The sequence below is a fragment of the Triticum urartu genome, chromosome 5A (assembly GCF_056163025.1).
Source record: "Triticum urartu cultivar PI428250 chromosome 5A, HENAU_Tu73, whole genome shotgun sequence".
Taxonomy (NCBI): domain Eukaryota; kingdom Viridiplantae; phylum Streptophyta; class Magnoliopsida; order Poales; family Poaceae; genus Triticum; species Triticum urartu.
This window is the reverse complement of record NC_141877.1, coordinates 458,023,070-458,047,469: the sequence shown is the minus strand read 5'-3', so window position 1 is coordinate 458,047,469 and position 24,400 is coordinate 458,023,070. Positions and strand designations below refer to the sequence as shown.

Sequence of the window (24,400 nt, the reverse complement as noted above, 5' to 3'; positions counted from 1 at the left end):
GCCGAAGCTTAATAGACGTCAGCGACTGAGCGGCGCGCGCCGGGTTGGACTGCGTAAGCTCCTGCCTTGTTGAAGGAGGTAGCTAGGTCTTCTCACCGGCCACCCACGCAACGTGCAGGAGTTCCCGGGGAGATGGCCCATGACCCCTGGGGGCATAGGTTTAGTCCGGCGTGCTGGCCTCTCTATTAAGCCTAGGTCGGGTTGCGGCGTATTGTTTGGCCGAGGCCGGGCATGACCCAGGAAAGTGTGTCCGGCCGGAGTTAATCGATCGTGGTGGGTAAGTTGGTGCACCCCTGCAGGGAAGAAAACATCTATCGATAGCCTGTCCTACGGTAACGGACACTTGGAGTTGTATCCCGATCGATACAACTAGAACTGAATACTTGTGATGAGAAATGGATGGATATGAGAAATGGATTTGATGAATGGATAGTATGGCTCTGGGATTGCTTTCTCGCAGGGAGTCGAGAAAGGATCTCTGGCCGAGGTTGATAACACTACTACTTTACATTATGTTGATCTGTACTCTTCTATATGCTGCAAGATGCTCGAAGATGCTAGTCTTCGATAGGCTAGGCCTTTCCCCTTCCCTTCTGGCATTCTGCAGTTTAGTCCACAGATACAACCCATTCCTTTGATACAGATGCATACTTAGTTTAGATCTGATGTCTTGCGAGTACTTTGTATGAGTACTCACGGTTGCTTTGCTACTTCTTTTCCCCCATACCCGATTGTTGCAACCAGAAGACGGATCCCAGGAGCCAGACGACGCCACCGATGACTACTACTGCCCGGAGGATGCCTACTACTACGTGAAGACCGCCGATGACTAGGAGGAGTTAGGAGGCTCCTAGGCAGGAGGCCTTGCCTTTTCGATCATTGTTGCTTTTGTGCTAGCCTTCTTAAGGCAAATTTGTTTAACTCATGTCTGTACTCAGATATTGTTGCTTCTGCTGACTCTTGTGTTTTTGGGTTTATGTATTCGAGCCCTCGAGACCCCTGGCTTGTAATATAAAGCTTGTATTATTTTAATTTGTGTCTAGAGTTGTGTTGTGATATCTTTCCGTGAGTCCTTGATCTTAATCGTACACATTTGCGTGTATGATTAGTGTACGATTGAATCGAGGGCGTCATAGCTTGTAGTGGACTTATGGAGAACATTCCAAAGCTGAGGTGAAATTCTGCCACTAACGGAAACGATAGATGGGAATGATATGAACAAGAAGACGAGAAACTTATTTCACCGGGAGGATAGATGAAAAACTTGGGTCATTTATGAGCACCATAACTAGCAACAATCCTTAGGGAAGGCTTTAGGTGAAACATGCCACAAGATAACTCCAATGACGAGATTGATGGATTTAAAATATCTCATTCTTGATAACTTGTGAATCATGAAACACGAAGGAAAATTATCAAAAATGACATAACACCACCTCAAAAGATAAGATAGAACGAATTGGACTTTGGAATGCAAGATGAAGAATGCTTGAGCTCCTCTAAAAAGAATCTTGATGACACTTTGAGAAGGAATTAAATCCTTTATGAACCACCATGTAGAACCTTCATGAAGAACTCTGGTAACAAAAGGATGATCGAATGGAAGAAAGAGAGGTTGAAAACACAAGCTGAAGCCTTGCGATGATTTAGGTGAATCTCCGGGATGAAAATAATTGAGAGAGCTTGGAACTCCGTAAAAGAAAGATAAAGCATCTCGCACCGGGAATGTGACATGATGAACCTCCGGAATAAGGAATTGAGTTCACTCGATGAAACAAGAATAAGAATTACATTATGCTTATCCTTCACCAATTAAATTGATGACAATCAACGGATTTGACATATTACTTATTCTCTTAGAAAGGGTTAAGATAGGTATAACGTCAAACTTGGGAGGTCTTTAACGAACCACCGGAAGGGTTGAAACAACGAATAAATTGATATGATAACCATGGAAGAGAATCTTGAGCAAACCACCGTAAGAATTTAAAATGAAAATAGCAAAGGCACAATTCACCGGGAAGAATTTGGGAAACGAATGAAGATACTTGAGGGGATTTTAGATACAAGAGAACGAAGAGATCAAGAGCTGATAAGAGAATACTTGAATGATGCACCGGTAAGATGGAGAATGATAACTGAAAGCTGAGAATGAATAAACCTGAATAGATGGACTCCAGATAGGTGAAAAGAATTCTCACAATCAAAACAATTATGAGAGGATGGCGTCAAGCTAGACCCATGAATGTTGAAGAGAATGGAGCAAGATATGGAGGAAAATTCTTCTTCGGTCTTCAAATGTTGAGAATGACGACGAGAAACACCGTCATGAATTATTGAGATACTCCAGGAGAATGAAAAGCGAAGAGGTTGAACCAATGATTAGAAAAATTATAAGATCTTGGAGAAACCATCTGACTGATGACAATTCATTCTTACGTCAGACTTTAGAAAAGAATTTGAAAATCTCCGGGAAAATTAGAAGAGTCAGGTAAGATCCTGGGAAAAGACTTGTGGGTTAGGGCCCACTCAAAAGAAACACCATTGAAAAGGTCACTTGAAAGATAGATTGCACCGGTTGAATTAAAATACTTGAATGAGAGAACATCCTCGAAAAATCTTGAACGAATGCAGAGTGGAAACACGAATCTACGAGATATCTTGAGCACTCCGGAACAATTGAATAGCACACAGGGAAGATTAAGAGGTGCACTGGCATAAGTAAGCATTTGAAACGATAAAACGATATGATCGACAAAACTTGACTTGAATCCACCGGAGAAGAAAACGAGTGAAGAGTGACGAACTTGAAACTCCGTTAGAATCTTCTTTAGAAACACCGGATAAGAACATCGACGGAAAAAGGAATGAAGAGGCTTCACATCAATAAGATGGATATTTGATTAAGAAGATCTGAGCCCTTGAAGAAAAGGGTGGGTGGGTGGGAAAACAAAGACAACTTGGAACGGATGAAGCAAACACCGTTGTAAAACCCAAGAGGTGATCTTTCGGATGTTGAAGTGATCGGATCCACTTGAAGAGAAAATACGTCGGTTGAAAAAGAATTAACATGACAATCTCAATGATCAAGAAGGATTAGTATTCACATCGGAGTATGAGAACACCATTTAGGAAAGGTATGGAATCAACACTTGACTTCGAAGCAACTTGAATACCACAACTGAAAACAAAACCAAGGATTGGCTTGTAGAATAAGCCAGAACGAACATATGATAGAGATTTTGTCCGAAATTTTCGTGGTGGGGCCTACACGGGCTCGATCGTACAACACCATCATGTACAAGGCAGTGCACATGACATACGAAGCGTCCCCGAGCCGGCATAGCCAAGGACTCTTTAAGACACAACGAGACCACTGTAAAACCAACCGTGGATAGATGGACCACTAGACATCGAACCCCAATTTCATATCATACATCTGTCAGAAAGATATCCTAAGAACTACTTGAATTCCCACTTATAAACTCCTGAAACTTTCCGGTTATGCAATCAGGTGTTGGGGATACAGGGCAAGCATAATATCTCACCCAAAACTAGCAAATCCTACATCCAGCTGTATCCATCCTTCAACACATAACCAAGAAACCTTCGGAAATCGTTTACCTCAACCTTCGAAAAGCATCCGTTATATGAGTTATGGCAATGCTCCCGAACTCCCGCCCTAGTACTGGGTGGCGTCGAGGTTATCTCACCAACAACTGCATAAAAGAGATTTTCGATGTCGGCGAACTCAGGTATTCCAGAATTGCAACGATAAAATTGTGATGACAACACCTCGGAGCTCAACTCCCCAGGACACTGCCACAACCCCTAAATGTCAGGAGGCACCAAGAACAATGTTCTCATCACAAAACCATCGGAACGATTCCAAGATACCCGCGTGATCCTAAATTTTTTTTAGTGAAATTTGAGAAGAGAACATAACACCGATATGACGGAACGCAAAATCCGAGAACATAACACCGATATGACGGAAACTAGGGCGGCAAGAGTGGAACAAAACACCAGGCATAAGGCCGAGCCTTCCACCCTTTACCAAGTATATAGATGCATTATTTAAATAAGAGATATTGTGATATCCCAACAATAATCATGTTCCAACATGGAGCAAACTCCAATGTTCACCTGCAACTAACAACGCTATAAGAGGGGCTGAGCAAAGCGGTAACATAGCCAAACAACGGTTTGCTAGGACAAGGTGGGTTAGAGGCTTGGCTTAACAATATGGGAGGCATGATATAGCAAGTGGTAGGTATCGCAGCATAGGCATAGTAAAAGAGCGAGCATCTAGCAAGCAAAAATAGAAGTGATTTCGAGGGTATGGTCATCTTGCCTGAAATCCCGCAAGGAAGAAGAACAAGTCCATGAAGAAGATAGACGGACGTAGTCAAACGAATCCTCACAACACGACGTTATCGGAACCAACCCGAAGAAGCAACACCGGAAAGAAGCAAACAATCATGGTAAACAACCCTCACATAAACATGGCATGATGCACAATCAAGTATGATGCATGTCCGGTTTAATGAAGCATGGCATGGCAAAGTGCACAAACAACACTACAAGTTAAGTGGAGCTCAATATGCAACTCCGTTGCATATTGACGAAACCACGACAAGTTATTTAGTTCGATCTCGATTATGTACCCAACAATATTAAATGTTGATTAACATGGCAAGGGGTGAAGCAAATGAAAACTATCTATCTAGGCAAGTTTAAATGAGGCTCGAAACAACGAACAACAATTCCGGTAAATCCCCATATGCATATTTTTAGGTTTGGTACTGTTCTGCCCTAAACATAATTTTAGAGTTATTAAACATGCAAAGTAAGGTCACCATGTTAAACTAGGCATTTTTCCACCCCATTTACATATAAAGTTTATTAAATTCGGAGTTACGGTTATTTAGTTATGACATAAATCATTTTAACATGGCATAGGAGCAAATTTAACCAAACATAATTTTAAACATGGATGAAAATGACATATTATGAAACTAGGCAAAATTCTAAGCACTTTACATATTTAAAGTTTTTACATATGATGCACGGATTGTGAGTTACGATATGCATGGACTAGAGGGACTATACTGAAAATCTGTTTTACTGGATTAATTAGCAAATTCCCAGGCGCTGAAAAAAAAACATACGCGGGCCGAATCAGAGGCCGGCCCAACAATACACAGGGGCGGGGGCTGCTCACCCATGGGTTCCAGCCCATTGGTGGAGGAGGCTGGCTGGATCGAACGGGCACGCAGGGCCTCACGCGATGGGGGAGCAGCTGGGCCTGGGCGCGGTCAACGCCAGCAGGCGACGCGCGGTCGTTCTCCTCGCTCAAAGAAGCAGAGCAGGCGAGCAGGGCAAAGGGGCGGTGAGGATCCAAGGGAAAGGAGGCAGCTCACGGCGGCGCGGTGCTGGACTTGGCGGCAGGGAAACCGGGCGGAGGCGACCCGATCCGGCGGCGGGGAGCTCCTGCGGGGTAGCCACGAGGGCGGCGGCAGCCATGGGAGCTCCTGCTCGGGAGGAGGCGCGAGGTAGGGGACGGAGTGGACGCGGTCAACGACGACGAAGCCCGGTGAAGCGCCGCAAGCACACATGGGATCCGAGCGGCGGCGGCTGCACGGTGCTATGTGGCTTGAGGCAGCAAGGCATAGCTCCGTTGGGCTCCATGGCATCCTTGGTGGTCCTCCTGTAGAAAAGGAAACGGGGAGAGAGATGAGCAGAGAGAGAGGGGACGGTAGGAGCACGGAAGGCCAAGAAGAAGGGGCAACGGAGCTCATCTGGTGGTTCGGCGAGGTCCCCTGCTCGGCCGCTGCCCGCACGGGGACGAGAAGGAGCTGCTGGTTGGCTCGGGTTTGGATTGAGGACGCAAAACGAGGAGGTGGTCGGAGATCTGGTTGGTGAACGGGTCAGGAGGGGATCGAGGGGAGGAGGTGGTTGGCCCGGTGGATTTTTGGATCGGGAGCGATCCCAAGGAAGAGAGAGGCGGCGGCGGGTGAGGTGATGTGATGGATGGAACAAGCCCCTAGGATCTAGGGTTAGACTGATATTTATATCAGATGAATTTAGGTTAGGTGCTAACTCGTCGCTCCGATCGTAATTGGACGATCGCGAATAAATAGCTAGGGAGCCCAAATAAGGAAACGGAGACGTTTTGTATATGTTTGGGGATGATCCGGACACAACGGTGGCGACAGTCCGAGTCGGGTCCGGGACAGCTTTTCGGACGCGCGCGCGAGGAGGGCCGCGGGCTGACGAGAGAGGTTAGGTTGGGTCTGGCGGGTTGTGAAGAGCGGGTTGGTCTGAGAGAAGAGGGGAGAGATGCATCCCGGCATGGTTTCCGGAGACCGAAAACGTCCGACGTTAGACCGGCTATACTGCCGCTATAGTTATCCGTTGGGGCATCAAACGATCTCCGAATGCGGTGAAACTTGACATGCGGTCTATCTACACTATAATAAGACCACACGTCAACTCTCATCCCATTCCGAGAACATTTTCCGGCCACTTATAAAATACTATTACGGACATGCCGCGGGCGCATGCAAGTGTGGTTGGGCTCAGAACGGACAACGGAGAGAACGCGGAGAACCCGGACGAATGCAAGTTTTAAAACATGATGATGCAATGCACATGATGACATGATAAGATGCAACACGCAAGCAAATGACATGACAACGTCAGTGAATAACTGGAAGACACCTGGCACATCGGTCTCGGGGCGTTACAGGCTATTAAGTGGGTGGTGGGTGGGCGGCGAATTTCTTCGCCATCCGCATCCCAATCCTGCCAGACATAGTTCGGCCAGGACTCTCCTGACAAGGAGAGAGACCTTAATGGGTTCAGTATGTCGCCGAAGGGCGAGTGCTGAAAGATATCCGCAGAGGTGAACTCCATGATCGGCGCCCAGTCGGATTCGATAGGCACGGGCACAGGCGGTTCGGAGTCCGTGGCCGGGGAGGAATCCGGCAGTTTGGCGTCACGGCTCTCGTGAAGGGTAAGGTCGATACTTGGCTCGATCGCCGCTGAGAATGCGGCCTCCGTGGCGGGGTCTATCCACCCGTCCATGGATGGCGCAATTGGCTTTGAATTGAGGGTCGGAGCGGTTGCCGGTGCGGTCTCCCGAACACTGTCCGATGGTAGAGCTAAATCATACTCATCGTGACAGTGCGGCGCACTCGGCAGGGGCTCGAATCCGTCGAAGGTCAAGTCTCCGCGGATGTCGGCCGTGTAGTTTAAGCTTCCAAATCTGACCTGGTGGCCAGGGGCGTAACTCTCGATCTGCTCCAGATGGCCAAGCGAGTTGGCCCGCAGTGCGGAGCCACCGAATACAAAGATCTGTCCGCGGAGAAAAGTCTCACCCTGGACTGCATCGCTATCGATGATTGAAGGAGCCATCAAGCCTAACGATGATGACACAGAGGAACTCTCAATGAAAGCACCAATGTCGGCGTCAAAACCGGTGGATCTCGGGTAGGGGGTCCTGAACTGTGCGTCTAGGCGGATGGTAATAGGAGGCAGGGGACACGATGTTTACCCAGGTTCGGGCCCTCTTGATGGAGGTAATACCCTACGTCCTACTTGATTATTCTTGATGATATGAGTAGTACAAGAGTTGATCTACCATGAGACCGAAGAGGCTAAACCCTAGAAGCTAGCCTATGGTATGATTGTTGTTGTTGGTCCTATGGACTAAACCCTCCGGTTTATATAGACACCGGAGGGGGCTAGGGTTACACAGAGTCGGTTATAAGGAAGGAGATCTATATATCTGTATTGCCAAGCTTGACTTCCATGCCAAGGAAAGTCCCATCCGGACACGGGACGAAATCTTCAATCTTGTATCTTCATAGTCCAACAGTCCGGCCAAAGGATATAGTCCGGCTGTCCGGATACCCCCTAATCCAGGACTCCCTCAGTTATGCCCCAAATTCTTGGAGAATATACGAGTATGCTGTTTCAAGTTCAGCAAGGATCGACTGTAGTGCCTAGTTCTGCAGCATTACACTTCGATGAAAATTAAAGGCTCGACAATATGATGGACCAGAGTTTGGACATGATTTATGTAGTTTGAAGATGTTGGATGCAATATTTTGTATGACCTTGTCAACTTTAATGTAATACCTGATACCTGATAGGCACCAGGGCACTAGAAAAGTAGACGGATTTATGTTTTGTCATCTTGTTTCTGCCCAAAGTACTTGAATTTGTCTCTGTTATATGGTTCAAGTATTAATTGATTCCACTTTCAGTTCCAGTTCAAATGATTAGGTGATTCTTTCATGTCGATCCTAGCAGAAACATCAGCAGCAAATACTCTTTGTCAGTCTCAACAAACAATGACAGAATGTAAGAGGCAAGAATATGATGGAACCCACTTTTGTATTGATCTCAGCCAAGTACATGAGTGCACGAACGTGCTAGTCAGTCGTGGCTAACTAAATCCCTGAATAGGGAGATATGTTTACAATGTACAACATCACGGAACAACAGCAGTATATAGGGATGTTTCCAATAGACATATTTCTTATTAATAAACTGAACTGCCTTGATTTTGTGCCCTTTCTGTATCAGCTGCTGGTGATGCTTACAGCTTTTGGATAACTCTGCTGGATCCTGAAGATGTTCACAGGGAGGGCACTAGCTGATGGTATGTTCAGAGAAGGATTGAGTCTGCACTTGTTTGTCAGAGATGATATGTCCTGACAAGATATACACATGCAGCCATATGATAATGATGATGATGATGCAAGATTGAACAATATATTGGCTTGTTTAGCTTCTGTTATCAGAATCTGCATCTTGTGTGGTACTGTTTCATCACGCATCTAACACAGCTCTGAATCTGTCAAGCAAAAAGTAACATCATCAGACAACCAAGGGACATGGCAATTTCACACAACATGCAGGATTTTTTGATTTTAGTTGCTCGACATGACAACAATGGAGGACCTCACCGTGGCATAATCCGGCCAAGAGTTCGCGCCGTCGCAGCTGACGATCAAGAGCTCGCGCCGCCGTCGCCGGAGACCAAAGATCTCGCGCCGCAGCCGCCGGAGACCAAGAGCTCGCGAGCGGTGCCCGCGTACGACTTAGCGCTCCTTTTTTTTGAACCGGGCTAATTCCCTTTCCATTATAGAAATAACAGAAATACAGCCATGTCCACGAGTGCACAAACAGGGAAAGGAAAAAAGCGAGTTCGAGCACTGCAGGAAAACCCACTGTACGACTTAGCGCTCTGACCCTCGCCATGTCATGCCGCCACTGATCTTGGGGAACATCCTCTCCGCCGTCAGCAGTCGACCGTCGCCGTTGTGCGCGAGTAAATTTTCTACTGTTTTCTGCTTGAGAGGGGTGGGCTGTGGGGATGACGTGGACGTTTCCACATCAGCGCGTATCGCTTGGTCCATAGTAAGTGCTCGTAAGCGTAGCATTACTCGAGGGGAACAGAGCAAGCATGCTTTTGAAGGCCCAGTGAAGATGCAAGATGGCGGCAACACCAACGTACCGACCCAAGGGGCACGATTTTTGTCCGTTGATCGGTCAAGCGGTGTTTGGCCGATGGACGCATCCCAAACTTATAGACAGAAAACAAAAAACCAAACAAAAATCTAAAATATATAAACTTAATAACACTTCAAACACGCCTAAAGTCCACTTATATTAATAATAAATTAAATTAAAAACATAAAAAAATAACTGTGGCGACCAGCAGATCAGGCGCATGTAGGCGTTCTCCTCCTCGTTGGTAAGGTTGACCTACTCTGGCGTCCGCGCCCAGGGAAAAGCTTGCTGGTAGGTAGTCAGAGGCGCCGCTTGCTGGGCCGCATCAGGCTGCTGCGCACGTGCTACCTGCTCCATGAGCTCGCGTTGCTCCTCCTCGTCGTGCTCCACTTACATCAGTCGCTTCGCCTCTGTCCACTCCCTAACCAGTGCACATGCCTCCCACTCCAGGACATGCCGATGTTCCTCCTCCTCCGTCGCCCCCACCCAAACAGGCGGGCACAAGACGTAGACGCGCACGGTGGCCGTCCATTGGTAGGTGTGTTGCATGACGGGCGCAAGTGGTGGCGGTGGCACAAAGGCCTCCACGCTGGGCGCAGACGCAAACGGTCCGAAGATATCGTCATCATCCGATTTGGGAGATCTAGATCTAGGTTTTGCTCCGAAACCGCCAAAGTGAGGTGATGACTATTGCAACGATGAAGACGTCATCATCACCCGATTTGCGAGACCTAAATTTAAGGTTTGCTCCAGAACGGCCAAAGCAAGATGACGACAATTGCAATGCCGAAGCCTTTGACACGAAACAACGCCTAGGACGCCGTCGTCGTTCGCCATGACCGAAATCAGCATGGTTTTCACGCGCAGTCACGTCACTGTATCCGTGTGAAGCCGTGCCATGGAGGCGCACACAACCGCGCCTAAGACACCATCATAGTTCGCCATGACAGAAATCGGCACGGTTTTCACTGGCCAAAATCGCCGCTCCAAACCAGCAGTTGGCTGGATCCGTGCGAAGCCGCACCATGGAGGCTCATGCAGCTGCCGGAACACCGGCAGGGAACCATGGACCATCGACACCACATCAAAATTATAGATGTGGGTTGCCCATCACAAAACAAACATTTTCAAGAAAATCTAAGACAAGTGCTGGCGAAGAAAAGAATTCTTGCAAAACCACATGCAAAAGGATAAATGAAAACATAAACTGAAAATAAGATATAGAGACGCAACTAGTGCTCGTGAAGTGCCCAATTCACAATTTAAGCCCATTACAGCAACTCTAATGAGGCGATCCATTTCGTCCGCGGCTGTCCGTCTGGGTCGGCACGGACAGAAAAGGCGTCCCAACACACCGACCCAAACGGACGCGCGTTCATTTTTCGTCCGCGGGCGACCCATTCCCGGCCTATTTTTGAGCCTGATTTGCGTGGCGTGGACACGCGACGGACGCGCGCGCGATCGTCTACTCCTGTCCCCGGGCCCGCTGGTCTGTGGCACATTGGCCTCCCTCCCCCGGGTCAACAAGCAACCCTAGTCCCCCGCCTCCTCCGTCACCGCCGCCGCCGCCCATTTTTGCGGCGACTTTTCCAGCTGCCGCCGCCTCCACATCCGCCCCTGCCCCCAGTCGCCCGCCGCCGCCGGGGAGCAAACTAATTCCCGCCGCCGCTTCCCCCACCGCACAGCCGCCCGCGACCAAGAAGACGCCTCGCCGTCCCCGCCACATACGACCGGCACGCTCGTCGGACGCCGTCACACTCGTCGGACGCCGGCAAGGCAGCTAGCTGGTTTGTGGGCGCCGCGTCTCCCCTCGTCGGCCGTCTCCTTCTTCGATGCACGCAAACTGTTCGACAGTTTGCCAAGGTACGAAAATGGACTCCGCCGACGAGTTCTTTTTCCACAATTTCATTTGCGATTCCGACGATTCGTCGTCCGACGGCGAGGAGGAGATATTGGCTGCCGTGTTGGTCCATCACCACCTCAACAACCAGCGGCCGTTGTTCCGTGGCTCCATTCCGGGCCACCTTTCGGCGTTGAATCGTAACCGAGAGAGCCGGCATTTCCTTCTCTGGAAGGACTACTTTGATACAACAAACCCAGTGTTCAAACATCACAAATTCCGCCTCCGGTTTCGTATGAATAGGCATGTTTTCAACCGTATTAGAGAGGGAGTGGTCGGCTATGATGACTACTTCAAGTGCAAAGAGGATGCCGTCAGCAAGATTGGTTTCTCCTCTTATCAGAAATGCACTGCCGCCATCCGAATGCTTGCATACGGTGTGCCCGGTGATCTCATTGACGAGTACGTCCGTATGAGCGAGTCTACATGCCTAGAGTCCCTGTATAAGTTCTGCAAGGTTGTGATTGCTGTGTTTGGCCCTGAGTACTTGAGAGAGCCGACCGCTGCAGATACAGCCCGTTTGTTGGCGATGAATGCTAGCATGGGCTTCCCGGGGATGCTTGGTATCATAGACTGCATGCACTGGGAGTGGAAGAACTGCCCTTCTGCTTGGCAAGGGCAGTATAAGGAACATGTCAGGGCTTGCACTGTCATATTAGAGGCCGTGGCGTCTCAAGATCTCTGGATCTGGCACTCTTTCTTTGGCATGGCTGGATCACACAATGATATCAACGTGCTTCAGCGCTCGCCGGTGTTTGCTAGGCTTGCCGAAGGCAACAGCCCACCGGTGAACTTTACTGTCAACGGCCACAACTACGACAAATGGTACTATTTGGGTGACGGTATCTATCCTCGGTGGACCACTATTGTAAAGACAATACCCAACCCTGTTGGAGAGAAAAGGAAAAGATTTGCCCAAGAGCAAGATAGTGCTAGAAAGGATGTCAAGCGTGCCTTTGGTGTTTTGCAATCTCGATGGGGCATCGTTCGGTATCCTGCTAATACTTGGAGCACGCAAAAACTATGGTAGGTGATGACTGCTTGTGTGATTATGTACAATATGATCGTAGAATACGAGCGTCCGGAATGTTTGTACGATCAAGGCTTTCAGTTTCAGGGTGAGAATGTTGTGCCTGAGCATGGAGTAGCGGCAACATTTGAGCAGTTCACTCAGTTTCATGAAGACATACGTGATTGGGAAACTCACGTGCAAGTGCAAAATGATTTGGTTGAGCATGTGGACTCATATTGGCAACCAATAGATGTATCTTCTTTTATTCGTTTGTAAAACTATGTGAAATATTTTTATTTTTATTTGGCCTGTAAACTATACTATTTATTTAGGCGGACTATTTTGTTTGTTAAATTTTCATTTCACAATATGTTGAATGCAATGTAAAATTGGACGGCCAGCCGGCCACACCTGCACATATGGGTCGGTGTGTTGGGCGCGCTGTCGACCCATATGAAAAAGGGGGTTTTGATTTTTTGCCACTAATTACTTTGCACTTTGACAATTTGCCACTTTTTACATTGTAATTGATCTGTTGCCACTCTTTATATTGGACCTTGATTTTTTGCCCTCTGCCAAATGGGCCCAGCATACAATGACCAAAATGCCCAGGTTGTTGACCAGGAACGGGAGAGGAGCTCTTGGTCGCTCGTCTCATCCCCTTCCTCTGGCCGGCAGCAACCCCAGGAGACGGCGGCGGCTACTCAAACGGCGAGTCGCGCTCGGTGGTCCTCGACGACCGACGGCCCTGGTCATCCGCGGCGACCACATCCCGGCGAGGTGAGTCCTCTGTATCCTGCTCCCCCTCCCGCGGCGGCTACATCCCGGCGTGTGCTCCGCCGCCGGCCACCATGTTGCCGTGACGTGAGCTGCCGCTGCTGCTTGTAGCAGCTGGCCACCGCGTTGCCGTGTTGTGCGCTGCCGCTGCTGCTCTGGTGACCACGGCTGCAGGGACGAGTCGTAGAGCATGGCGCCGACGGGCCGACCCTTCTCTACACCGCCTCGGACATCAGCCACTCCTCCATGGTATGAAGCCGACGCCGTGCTCTACTTCGTCCACCTGCTTGTGCAGGTCGTCCCGCGTGGTCCTCGAGCCGCACGGCCGGTGCCTCCGTGCAGGTCGTCCCGCGCCGTCCCCGAGCCGCATGGCTGCCGCCTCCATGCAGGTCTTCGGCAGCAAGGACAGCCGGCCTCGTACGGCTGCTGCTCCACGACGCGTCGTCTAGCTGCATCATGCAGCCAGAGCCCGCAACTTTCTTTTCTTCTCTTTTTTGACGTTCTTAGAACCTGCATCTTAATCCATTTCTTCTTTGCATGGATGGATGCGTCAGTACGAATGGATAGAACCTGCATCTTAGGGAGCAGCACGGGTTTGGCTGTCCTCCTTGTCAGGGCGGCAGGGATCAGCACGAGCAACAAGGATGGCCGGGAGCAGCAGGGCTGTGCCACCGACAGCATCTTGTACTCCGGCGGTGGCGGCGGCGGTGAACCGGTTCATCCCCTCCTGGTTTGACTTCAATCGATGAATTGGCTGGATGCACTGGTCGAACTAGCACAAAGGGTAGTTTTGTCCACTGTTTTATCTGTATATTATGTTAATCATTAGCAAGTATTGTTTTTGTGTGAAAAAATGGCAAAAGAATAAAGTCCAATGTAAAGAGTGGCAATAGATCAATTACAATGTAAAGAGTGGCAAATTGTCAAAGTGCAAAGTAATTGGTGGCAAAAAATCAAAAACCCCTGCCAATGGAGATTTGGTAAAATGCCACGTTTTACTTTGCCTTTGATAAAACGCCACGCATTATGTCAATGATATGTGGGGTCGCCATATGTCAATGGCACCATGCGTGCTATTTTATCAAAGCGCAAACTAAATCCTGGCACCATCAAACTTTCCCACAGAAGAATCTTCCGGCGGCAGCTCAAACTTCAAGCCAGAGTATCTTCACTCTTCAGCAGGGATGTGTACCAAACTTCCGTATCAGCATTCTCTGATGCGAAAATTGGTCCTGTTGCATGATACCTGCCATGTTGCTATTCTGCTGGGGAGCGTATTCTAGAGCATATCCTGGAACATTAAGGGAAAAGGAAACATGAGTCAGTAAGAAATAACATTTGTGCACTGGAGACCACATGATCAACACGGTGTTGTAAGTTCGTTCAGTTAAGACGAAAATACAAGGGAAATGAACGACGATGGAATGAAAATCAGGGTACAATCCGGTGAACTAAAACATAATAGTACCTGGTTGAGCAGTAGCATATTGTGGGAGGAATCCTGAGCCTGGCGGCATGCCATACATGTTAAACGGAATATAAGGGTGACACCCCTGCCACACTGGAGCAAGTGGAAGTGAATGGGAAGGCCTACAACCAGCAGAAACAAACCGAGATGTTAGGATATACTCTACCATTCTCAATGGATGTCAGTGGCGTCGAGCCAAACATATGCACTGACCTTTCAATCATGTTCAGATACCCCTTTCTGAACATGAACGTGCTGCATTCCCCAAGCATGAAAGGTTGGTCGCAGTCCTTGCCATCTCCTCTTTTGTTGTTGTAGCCAGGATAGTCTGCTGCACGGAAGGGGGCTTCTTTGACCTGATAAAGACCAGATTCCGCGGCAAGTCCTCGAAGGTCCCACTTGTCGTAAGGGGGTTTTGTCTTGTGGCTGACATGAACTTCACCGTAAGGACGAAGGAGGTGGCCCGCGCTTTCGAAGAAGGCCTTCACTACCTTTTGGTGCTCCCTGGAGGTCGGAGCTATTGGTCAGTAAGATTGAAGTGGCGAAGTGATTGTGAGTAATACAAAATGTTCACAAAACCAGAAATGAAAAAAAAGGCTTCTTATGGTAAAATGCTACCAGTCAACATACTACGAGTCTACGACACATATATCTTGAGACCTTCTACCGTTGTAGTAACAATTGCACACAGTAAATGGAAATGCCTTTAGCATGATCCATCACTTTGAACATGTTATTATTCTAGGGGAAAACTTCATTTTGACTCCTAAACTACAGCCAGCCCTGACTTGAATTCAGAACTATGAAACTTTGTAAGGCAGTCCAGCCCCAGTCCGATTTTGTATAGAGCTTTTGAATTTCCAACTTTTCAAACAATATGAAAATTAAACCCACAGTGTAGGAAATGCTATGGAATGATAAGTTGATAACATGAAAAAACATCATCAAAAACATGGCTATCATTGTCCTGTGAAAAAATGTCAAGGGAACTTATCTCCTGTATTTTTATTTGAAACAGGTAATCATATATTTTGATAATTTTTGTGGGTTCTCATTTTATAGCATCAGTTCTGAGTAGTTTTGCACCTCCGAAGTTTCAGGAAAAATCAGAAATAAATCCATCAACTTAGGGAGTGCTACAAAATGAGAACTGTAAAATGTTCATCCACAAATATGATCATTTGAATATTTTATACAAAAAAGACAATAGGAATCTATTTATTTCTTGTCAATTTTGCATATACCAAAAGTTGGCATTTTTCTTCAATGAATTTTTTAGTTTCCATTTCATATCTCGTGGAAACCCGATATTAACAGAAAAAGTAACGCAGAAGCGTCTGCACCATGTCTCTCATGTGCTGATATGTTTCCTGGCTGCTCGGTGCTAATCACTTGCATGTAGAACTGACATCCAATTCAATCAATTGCATGCAAAAGATTATTTTGAAAAAACTGCTTGCAAAAATCCAATCACTACGTGTACATATGAGAAAAGATGAAAATTGCCGAGGCTACAGGGGAAGAAACAAAACTCATGACCACCAATTGAGTGAACTAAATATGTTTTGTAGACTAAGCTGTCCGTCAGATACACAATCCGTTTTCAATGTTGGCTTTGTGTTGACTAGGGCTTCAAAACTAGAACCCATATGAGTATGTTTTGGCAAGAGAAACAGTCTAAAAGTTGTCATCCCATGATTCATGAAGTTGCCACTGTATTGGTAGGCAAATTTTTGTACTAAGACAGTGACAACTTCATAAAAATCTGGTTGACAACTTTTAGCGTGTTTTTTTATTGTCGAAACATATACTGTGGAATCTAGTATCAAAACTCTCCAAGACTAAGACGAGCGTGAAGACGGATAGTAAATCGGGTTCACTGTTGGGGAGTTAAACATTTTAAAATTTGATTGATGTTTCAAAAGAATCTAGATGACATCAATTTCCCCCTATCCGCATGCATGCAATTGCAAGGGGTATAAGGGTTGCACTATAGGGCTAGAATTCTTACATTCACTCACTATTGCAACCCTTAAGTTACACAGTTAAGATAGTTTAGGGTTTAATATAAACAATTGTATTGTTCAGGGTTCATGCATGTTGAACCACTGACCATAGTTTAGGGTATAGGATGAATCCTATTTCTCATTTGAGTGGAGACATCTTGGCATTAAATGAAGCAAAAAATAAAGTTGGCAAATGTTTAGTAGAAATTGCTTTTAATTTCAAGGCAGTTGTAAAATGATGTAAGGATACAATACACACAACTGTACAAACAGACTTCTAAAACGTGTTGAACAAAAAGTACAAAAAAATGTTGTTTTTTCAGTGTGACAGTACATGTAAAAAAAGACCGCATTTTCATGCATTGTTTGACTAACATGTAAATAGATTTTGGAATTTAATAGTAAAAGTACATTGACAATCATAGGCGTAGGTACGCCTAAGCAGCAAAGACATTGCAATTGATATATATCAATAGAGTATGCAAAACCAAAGTAAGCCAATGCACATACTTGATTAAACACTCGTCATCTTCTTTCAACCTGAATCCGAATCCAGCATGGGGGAAGTTAAAAAGGATCCTGTCGAACCTTTTCAGCTTGAGATCAGGATGAAGCCTCATGGTATGTGCATCCACTCCATGCAGAATTACTGCCCCCAGCTTTTCGAGCTCTGCCAAATTCGATTTTGCTTCAGGGTACTTGTCCGTCAGAGAATCTGTCCAAACCAGTTTTGCAGAAGAATTGTAGGCAGAGAAATAAACCCAGCCATCAAAATATTTCAGAAATTAGGCCGTTGCGTTGAGGATGCAGAGTATTGCCACGCTATTCGGAATCGAGCTAAGCTAATCAGAGTTTCGCAATGCGACTTTCCCATGCCCTGGCCCTAACGAGCGCAGCCCGAGCGCACAATGCTTATATGACTGACCCGCGCTACGAAGAAAGATGAAAACCAGAGGTACGGAACTAACCGTAGTCTTCGAGGGAAGTGACGACGAGGTTGGCGCCGGAGCCGAACCCGGCGGCGATAGCGCGGGAGAAGGAGAGGTCCCCTTCGCCGACGAGCAGGATGGTCTGAATCGACGAGTAGTGCCCCACCCGCTTAACCGCGGCATTTTGCGCGCCACTCTCCGGCGAAGCCCCCGCCATGCGCGCCTCCTCGTATCCTCTTCGGCGGCGGCGGCGGCAAGGGAGGAGTAGCAGGGAGCAGCGCTGCTGCGGTGCAGCGGCGGAAGCGATTCTCGTATCGAGCCTTTGCGGAAGACTCAGAGGTTCCTTTCTGTGTACGCCGCGAGGGGCTTGTGTCGGGCCCGCGTGTCAGTGGCTTTTCAGGTTTCCTCAGCACAGTTTCTTTTTCCTTTTATTCTCGTTGGTTCGCGGGATCGGATGGGATGGCAAGACGACTTCTCGTCTTCAGTGACCATTGCTTGATTTTTCAACGACCCGAATTGACAACCACTCTGTGTCAGATAACGTGCACACCAGAGTAGGACCAAACTGCAGTGCACACAAGCATTTTATTATGTTATTATTCAACAAAACAAATCGTACATAAATCAATTCAAATCCATCTTTCGGAACACGCATGCTACACATGCAAGCTCGATGATATGCCCTGCGTTCCCTTCAACACACACCATCCAATTCGATGGCCTCACCAAGCCGCCCACCAGCAAGTCCGAAGCACGAATCAGTCTAACAGACTCTCTGCCCGCACCGCATGCACACGCTCTAGAATCAGTCGCTGTTATCTTCCATCGTACCCCTTCAGGAGCGATCGATGCATTCACCTTGCGAGGCCATTCTGCCGTCGACACCACCATGAGGCCACAACGCCAGACATCACCACAACATACGTGCGTTCATCAACACGTGTTCGTCATCGAGGCTTTGTTGCATCATGCCGCTGAGACCTGTGTCATTATGGTAGATGCAACACCGTTCCTCCTCTTATCCCCTTCAAGCAGCACTTGCTCCAATTACAGCTGGCCAAATGGGCCGGGCCTGGCATGCCGACCCGCAAGCACGCTGGCACGACACGTGATGGGCCAGGCCCGGCACGCTCTAATCAGGCCGTGCCAGGCCCGCGGCCCGCCTTGGGCCATGCCTGGGCCTGAAGGCTGGGCACGCAGGCCGGCACAGCACGGTCCGTTTATCTTTTTTTATTTTTTATTCATAAAAAACAGCCCAGCAGGCCAAAATCAACCCAAGAAACAACCTAGCAGGCCATCAGGCTAGTGGGCCAGCGTGCCTAGCGTGCCATCGGGCCGGCCCATTTGGCTCCTGGGCCGTGCTTGGGCCGGAGGGGGCAAAACGCGGGCCGGCACGGCACGGTCCGACTAATAATCGTGCCATGGCGGGCCAGGCCGTGCCAGGCACGTTTAAGATGGGCCGTGCCGTGCCGTGTCGGGCCGGCCCGTTTGGCCAGCTATGGCTCCAATACGAAACCCCCAAGAAGGAGGACAACCCTGAAGGCCCCCTCATCGTCCGATCTGAGAATCCCAGATCTGAGGTTTCTTTTTAACAACCAAAACGAGCTGACGACGACTGCAACCGATAATGCCTTTGATAAGGAGACGACGCCCAAGATGCCGCCATCGTCCGCCATGACCGAGACCAACATTGTTTTCGCCTCTCGGAACCAGACGACATGGAGGGGATTGGGGATGGTTTCCTCCTTTCCATCCTTGTCCTTGCTGGCGATGAACTCGGCCGGCTCCGCCGTGCTTCCATCAACGTATCCAAAGACTCCAGCCCCTCTCAGCTGCGGCGTGATCTGGGTGCGCCATAAGATGTAGTTGGTGCGGGTGAGGCGCTCGGTGATCTGGCCGGAGAGAGGGGAGAAAGCAGCGGCGGATGAAGCCATGGCAGGAAGAGTCAGGCTCTGTATACCATGTGGAGGAACGTCATACCCTTCATGGGCGACGATTGCGTGTTTATATAACCAGGTCGCGACCTCCTGACATAGCGTATAAAGTTGGTTCAGATTACAAACTTGGAGAGAAAGAGATAAGGAAAGTTACAACCATATATGCGAATAGCTAAAAATCCTAGTCTATCTAGATTATCTTCGGTTGGACTCCTTTCGCGATGCTTATCTCTATCGGTTCTGAACCTGTCACGTAGGTGGACCAATATTATGTTCAACACCATGGGCAAAGCCGACGACAGATCTAGATGTGATCCAGATCCGCGGCCGCCTCTGCTCCACCATCGCTATTGAACGTGGGCTCTCGCCGGCCATGGGGGCGAGCTCCGCCGCCGCACGACCAGGGATGCCGCCCTGGCCTCGCCCTAGCTGATCCAAGGGGATCCTGCCATGTCCAGCACCCCGGCTCCTTTGGCACTGGGCCCGGCGCCACCGCGGCCTACGCCGGCTGCAGCAGCAGAAGGGAAGGCAGTGGCTTGGTAGGCTGCTGGCGGCGCTAGGTTTTGCACCCTGGCGGCGCCCTGGGCAAGCGTCACAAGGGGGTACCTTCTAGTCGTTCTGATCTGAACAAGAAATACAACATGGTTGATCGAAACTCAACAAACATATAGCAAACTAAAATAATAATCTTAGCAGTTTTTTAAAATCAGTCACCAGGGAAGAAATCCCCTGATCTTCAATTCAAAAAGAGATTGATCCTGTTCGAACCAAATATGTTTGCAAGTATCAATCACTGCCTTCCCGCAAAAAAAAAATCACTGCCTGATCCGGTTACATCTTAGGCGCAGTACCAGTGATAATTGAGATAACAAGTCTTGAGTCTCTTAAAAGAGAGTTACACTGCAAAGTGAGACTCTTGTCCAGGTTTACTTCTTTAACCTACACAGGTAGAAAAAACAGCATTCCCAGTACACAAAATGCCCTGCGTGTAGATCTTGGACACAAAGAGAACATATGCAAGATACCGGATGACACAACACATCTTGGAATATCTAGTGATCCTTACAACACAGACACTTATACCTCCACGCGATCCATCAACGTCTACCGTGCAACACAACCGCTCTCTGCAGCCACTCCTGGAGTAACGCGCACGCAATGGATTCCCTGAAGCAATGTTCCAGCAAGACAGAGTAATTCACATCGGTTGCTCTTCCTCCGGGCGTCATTTGCCTATGCGCTTCATACTCCCTGAGCAGACTCCGAAGGTATTCCCAGGCGAAGTGTGAGTAGCCGCCGCTCCATAGCAGCTGAAGAATGGGCCCGTGTTGGTACCAAGGCTGCTGCTGAGGTGGCGCAGGGAGATTGCCACCAAGGATCGGCAGAGCATTCAGTGATGACCCTGCAATGCTGCACAATGGCTGACTAGTCCCATGCCGATCAAAGGAAGGAGAAGCCACCATGCCATCGATGCTAACCGGAAAACACGGTTCATGCCTTTTAGCTAATCCGAGGCTGTAAGGCTCATGAGCTTTTTTTGCTATCTGAACTGTGCTGATTGGTTCAGACAATGTGCTGCTTCCATGTGACGAAATCATGTTTCTGTGCGCACTCTTCAGTTTCTTCGAGCCTCTGATACAAAATTTGAATGTGCAGCAAGCACCTAAAGCGAAAGGTTCATCGCAATTCGCACCATCTCCCCTCTTTTGGTTGTACCCAGGGTAATCCTCTATTCGGAAACTAACTTGATCAACCTTAATAAGAGAAGATCCCAATGCCAATTCCTCAATATCCCATTTATCATATGGATTCCCTGTCTTGTGGCTAACATGGATTTCACCATTTGGGCGAATCAGGTGGCTTGCATTGTGAAGGAACCCCCTCACCAACTTTTTGTGCGCGCTAAAGGTTCAATTAGCACAGAAGGTCAGTATCAAGTTAATTAAGAAAAAAAAGGCCCTAAAACAACAGACCTTTATAAGAGTACATTTTGAATGAAAGGTTATTGGGTTGACCAAACACAATAAGAAACCACCAGCTAACTACTTTATTGGCACTGTCAGAAGAAATTTAAGATACTTATGGTCAAACCAATTCATCTTCTTTCATAAAAAATCTCTACAAGCAAGCTACAACAAGAATTTTGTGCTGTTGTAAGAATGTCTTCCATCTGTAGAGACTAGAGAGTGGGCACATAGAAACTAGCAAAAGTTACCATGAAGAGCTACAAAAAGGGGTAGATGCAAATATACAAGAATTAAACAAACTTCTCCTACAGTTCGTTTCCAGTTATGGAACTATGTGACGATGGAGAGCTCAAAATAAGTTCAGTAGTGGACAACTGTGGCTAGAATCAAAAATCAAAAAAGGAAACAACTTCTCCCATAAATACTATTTATAGTCAATGTCATTTGCGTCTGCTTACAGGTTTTCTAAAAGAAGACAGTGATACAGCAAAACTAGCAACGTACATACATACGTGCCTTCGGAATACTCAACTAACTCTGAGATAAGGAGATATAAGAAGATACATTTAATGGTACAACCAATACACATGACAAGCGAATTATTCAAAATCTAGCAGCAACTGACAAAGAGAGTGCACATACTTGATCACATCCATGCGGTCTTCTTTTCCTTTGAACCCAGCATGAGGAAAATTAAAGACAATCCGATCGAAGCGTCTCATCTTCAGGTCATTGTGAAGCTTCATAGTATTGGCATCAATACCATGCAAAATTGTGGCTCCCATCATTTTTAGTACAAATATATTGGACTCTGCTTTGCTATACTTCCTCGTCAGATCCTCTGGCCAAGAGGATTACCCACAATAAATACAGATGAAATAGATAAATACCACCAATAACGATCACAAAATCCTAAAAGCATTATCACCAATTTTGAGATTTTAAGTTAAGCAGCAGCTAACTGCAGACAAAGAAATGAAGCAAATAGGATACTTCCTGAAAGACAACAACTTTTACTGAAGAAGCTGACATAAAAAGGTTCATTATGAAGGTAAAAAGGGGCACTTATATGAGGCAGGCTGACAGTATTCGTTTTGCTGAACACTGTATGAATGTTCACAATGATTCACCGTTCTTGTATACCTAAATCTCGCGTTCCCATCGAGAAATCGCAAATTAAAGGCCAAAAAAGCATCATCCGGCTTCTTTACTGGTACTACTATTTAGTGCGAGCATTTAACAAGGGAGGGGCATGTGAGTTTGCATCGCGAGAGGAAGCTGAAACAATCCCGCAGGGGTTGTGAAGAAGATGAACAGACCATAGGAGTCGATGGAGGTGGCGACGAGGTTCTCCGCGGAGCAGAATGCGATGGCGAGGGCCCACGAGAAGGAGAGATCTCCGTCGCCGACGATCAGTATGCTTTCCGTCGAGGAGTAATGCTTCAGCCACTTCACCTCCTCCTCCTCCGCCGCCGCCGCCGCCTCCTTCCTGTCAAACCCCATCGCCTGTACCCCTCCGCTGGCGACTCCCCTCCTTGGCAGCAATCGACGATACTCCCTCCTGTCGCGCCGCCCCTCCGACCCTACCGTCGTCGCCGCCGCGGCGTGCCCTAGCTCCGGCTAAGTGTCATCGTGCTAAGCTGTGGTGACCTGCCAACTTTTGTGAGCGTCGAGCGGCGCTGACCGGACCCGGTTCTTGTCCACCCGCAGCGACACGCGGATGGATGCGGTCGGTCTTGTTGACCGAGGGCGTGTGGGGCCTACGTGCAGCACACGTCTTTTCACGTAGTCATAGTCCAAAGTGTTCTAGAGTTGTATCGATAATTGTTTTTTTTTAAATTGTTTGGATTGATGTAGCTTGTATACTCATTTTGCCTTAAGTGCGGACTTATAATAAGATATGACACTGATCTAAATTAGTACCTATACATAGTGCATAGTGTTATAGAGTTGTACTCGACACTATCAAGAGGGATGCAATGTGAACGACATCGTCGCCTGCTTCGGCCAACACTGAAGCTTAGGTTTTCGCGTGGAAAGTTGTAGGTCCAAATGCCTAGGGAGGTGAAGGGCTCCACAACGATGCCTCCAACAAGGGGAACGACATCCTAGGATGTTGTCATTGCTGAAGTCGGTGGAAGGCATTCACCCGGAGTTCACCATGCCCAAAATGTTGCATCAAATTTGGCTATTCGTTCAAACCGAGATGGTCGTGTGCCCACACAAATCGCCGCCAACAACCATCACCATCGCCGCCGCACAACAACCTCCCTTGTGTTGTCTACCAGGCCATGATTCCCGGCACCCATCACCACCTTCGTTGCACTGGCGCACGGATCCAGCCACTCATGGCTGAGATCCATCCCAACCACGACACTACGGAGCCCACCCCTAGTCGCATACCACCAGAGCAGACCATCGCAGCCACCAACAACAGCCAACCCCGTTGATGACCTACAATGGCACAAGGCTATTGCATTTCGTGATAAGTAAATGTTGAATCCCACGGGAAGCAAATAGGAAGACACTACCAACCCCACAACTACGTTGTCTGCGTAGCGCGTTCGCACCCAAACCGTAGTTTGGAAATAGTTTATTCCATCGGTTGCTAGGAAAGCGAGAATAAAAGGGTTTTTACTAAAATGCAAGTTAGAACGTGAAAATAAACTAAGTTAATAAAGGGGGTTTGTAATTGTAGGGTTGAATCGAGCAAAAGGCGATGTCTAGGCTTCGGTCTCACTAGTACTAGAGGGGCATCTCAGTGGCAGCGGACTAATACAAGTATATGTGCAGGTGATCAGAAGATCACAAGAAAGGACGTCTCCCAACATTACGTGAAATGTGAGTAAATACTAGATCATGCCCCAGAGACTAATTTT

General features: G+C 47.8%; 2 protein-coding genes, 1 long non-coding RNA gene and 1 pseudogene across 4 annotated transcripts; 2 read left to right on the top strand and 2 right to left on the bottom strand.

Annotated features, from left to right (window-relative positions):
• The first annotated feature begins 11,396 nt into the window (after positions 1–11,396).
• On the top strand, positions 11,397–12,355 carry LOC147971907 (uncharacterized; annotated as a pseudogene).
• A 590-nt stretch (positions 12,356–12,945) lies between these two features.
• Positions 12,946–14,112, top strand: LOC147971906 (uncharacterized). 2 transcript variants are annotated; one of them, XR_015604909.1, is made up of 2 exons: positions 12,946–13,217; positions 13,329–14,112. It is a non-coding gene; the product is annotated as an uncharacterized LOC147971906 (long non-coding RNA). The 2 variants fall into 2 exon arrangements; XR_015604910.1 differs by having other exon boundaries at positions 13,326–14,112.
• Positions 14,113–14,246: 134 nt separating this feature from the next.
• LOC147971905 (uncharacterized protein At4g26485-like) lies at positions 14,247–17,910 on the bottom strand. Its single transcript, XM_087526423.1, has 5 exons — positions 17,657–17,910; positions 17,199–17,403; positions 14,896–15,186; positions 14,683–14,804; positions 14,247–14,505 (listed from the first exon to the last, which is right to left on the bottom strand). The coding sequence occupies exons 1-5, from the start codon at positions 17,832–17,834 to the stop codon at positions 14,390–14,392; spliced, it is 912 nt and encodes a 303-aa protein (XP_087382549.1). The 5' UTR covers positions 17,835–17,910; the 3' UTR covers positions 14,247–14,389.
• A 2,657-nt stretch (positions 17,911–20,567) lies between these two features.
• LOC125529347 (uncharacterized protein At4g26485-like) lies at positions 20,568–23,214 on the bottom strand. The gene is made up of 3 exons (XM_048693761.2): positions 22,841–23,214; positions 22,164–22,362; positions 20,568–21,456 (listed from the first exon to the last, which is right to left on the bottom strand). Exons 1-3 carry the CDS (start codon positions 23,022–23,024, stop codon positions 20,652–20,654), a joined length of 1,188 nt encoding a protein of 395 aa, XP_048549718.1. The 5' UTR covers positions 23,025–23,214; the 3' UTR covers positions 20,568–20,651.
• Positions 23,215–24,400: the final 1,186 nt, after the last annotated feature.

What these genes read in the sequence shown, in the direction of transcription:
- LOC125529347 (XM_048693761.2), bottom strand. Translation starts at nt 23,024, where the DNA reads ATGGGGTTTGACAGGAAGGAGGCGGCGGCGGCGGCGGAGGAGGAGGAG. An exon ending in CACCTCCATCGACTCCTATG is followed by an intron (nt 22,363 to 22,840) that starts GTCTGTTCATCT and finishes CCTCTTGGCCAG; the next exon opens with AGGATCTGACGAGGAAGTAT. An exon ending in GACCGCATGGATGTGATCAA is followed by an intron (nt 21,457 to 22,163) that starts GTATGTGCACTC and finishes TTGAACCTTTAG; the next exon opens with CGCGCACAAAAAGTTGGTGA.
- LOC147971905 (XM_087526423.1), bottom strand. Translation starts at nt 17,834, where the DNA reads ATGGCGGGGGCTTCGCCGGAGAGTGGCGCGCAAAATGCCGCGGTTAAG. An exon ending in CACTTCCCTCGAAGACTACG is followed by an intron (nt 17,404 to 17,656) that starts GTTAGTTCCGTA and finishes TGGTTTGGACAG; the next exon opens with ATTCTCTGACGGACAAGTAC. An exon ending in ATATGCTACTGCTCAACCAG is followed by an intron (nt 14,506 to 14,682) that starts GTACTATTATGT and finishes TTAATGTTCCAG; the next exon opens with GATATGCTCTAGAATACGCT.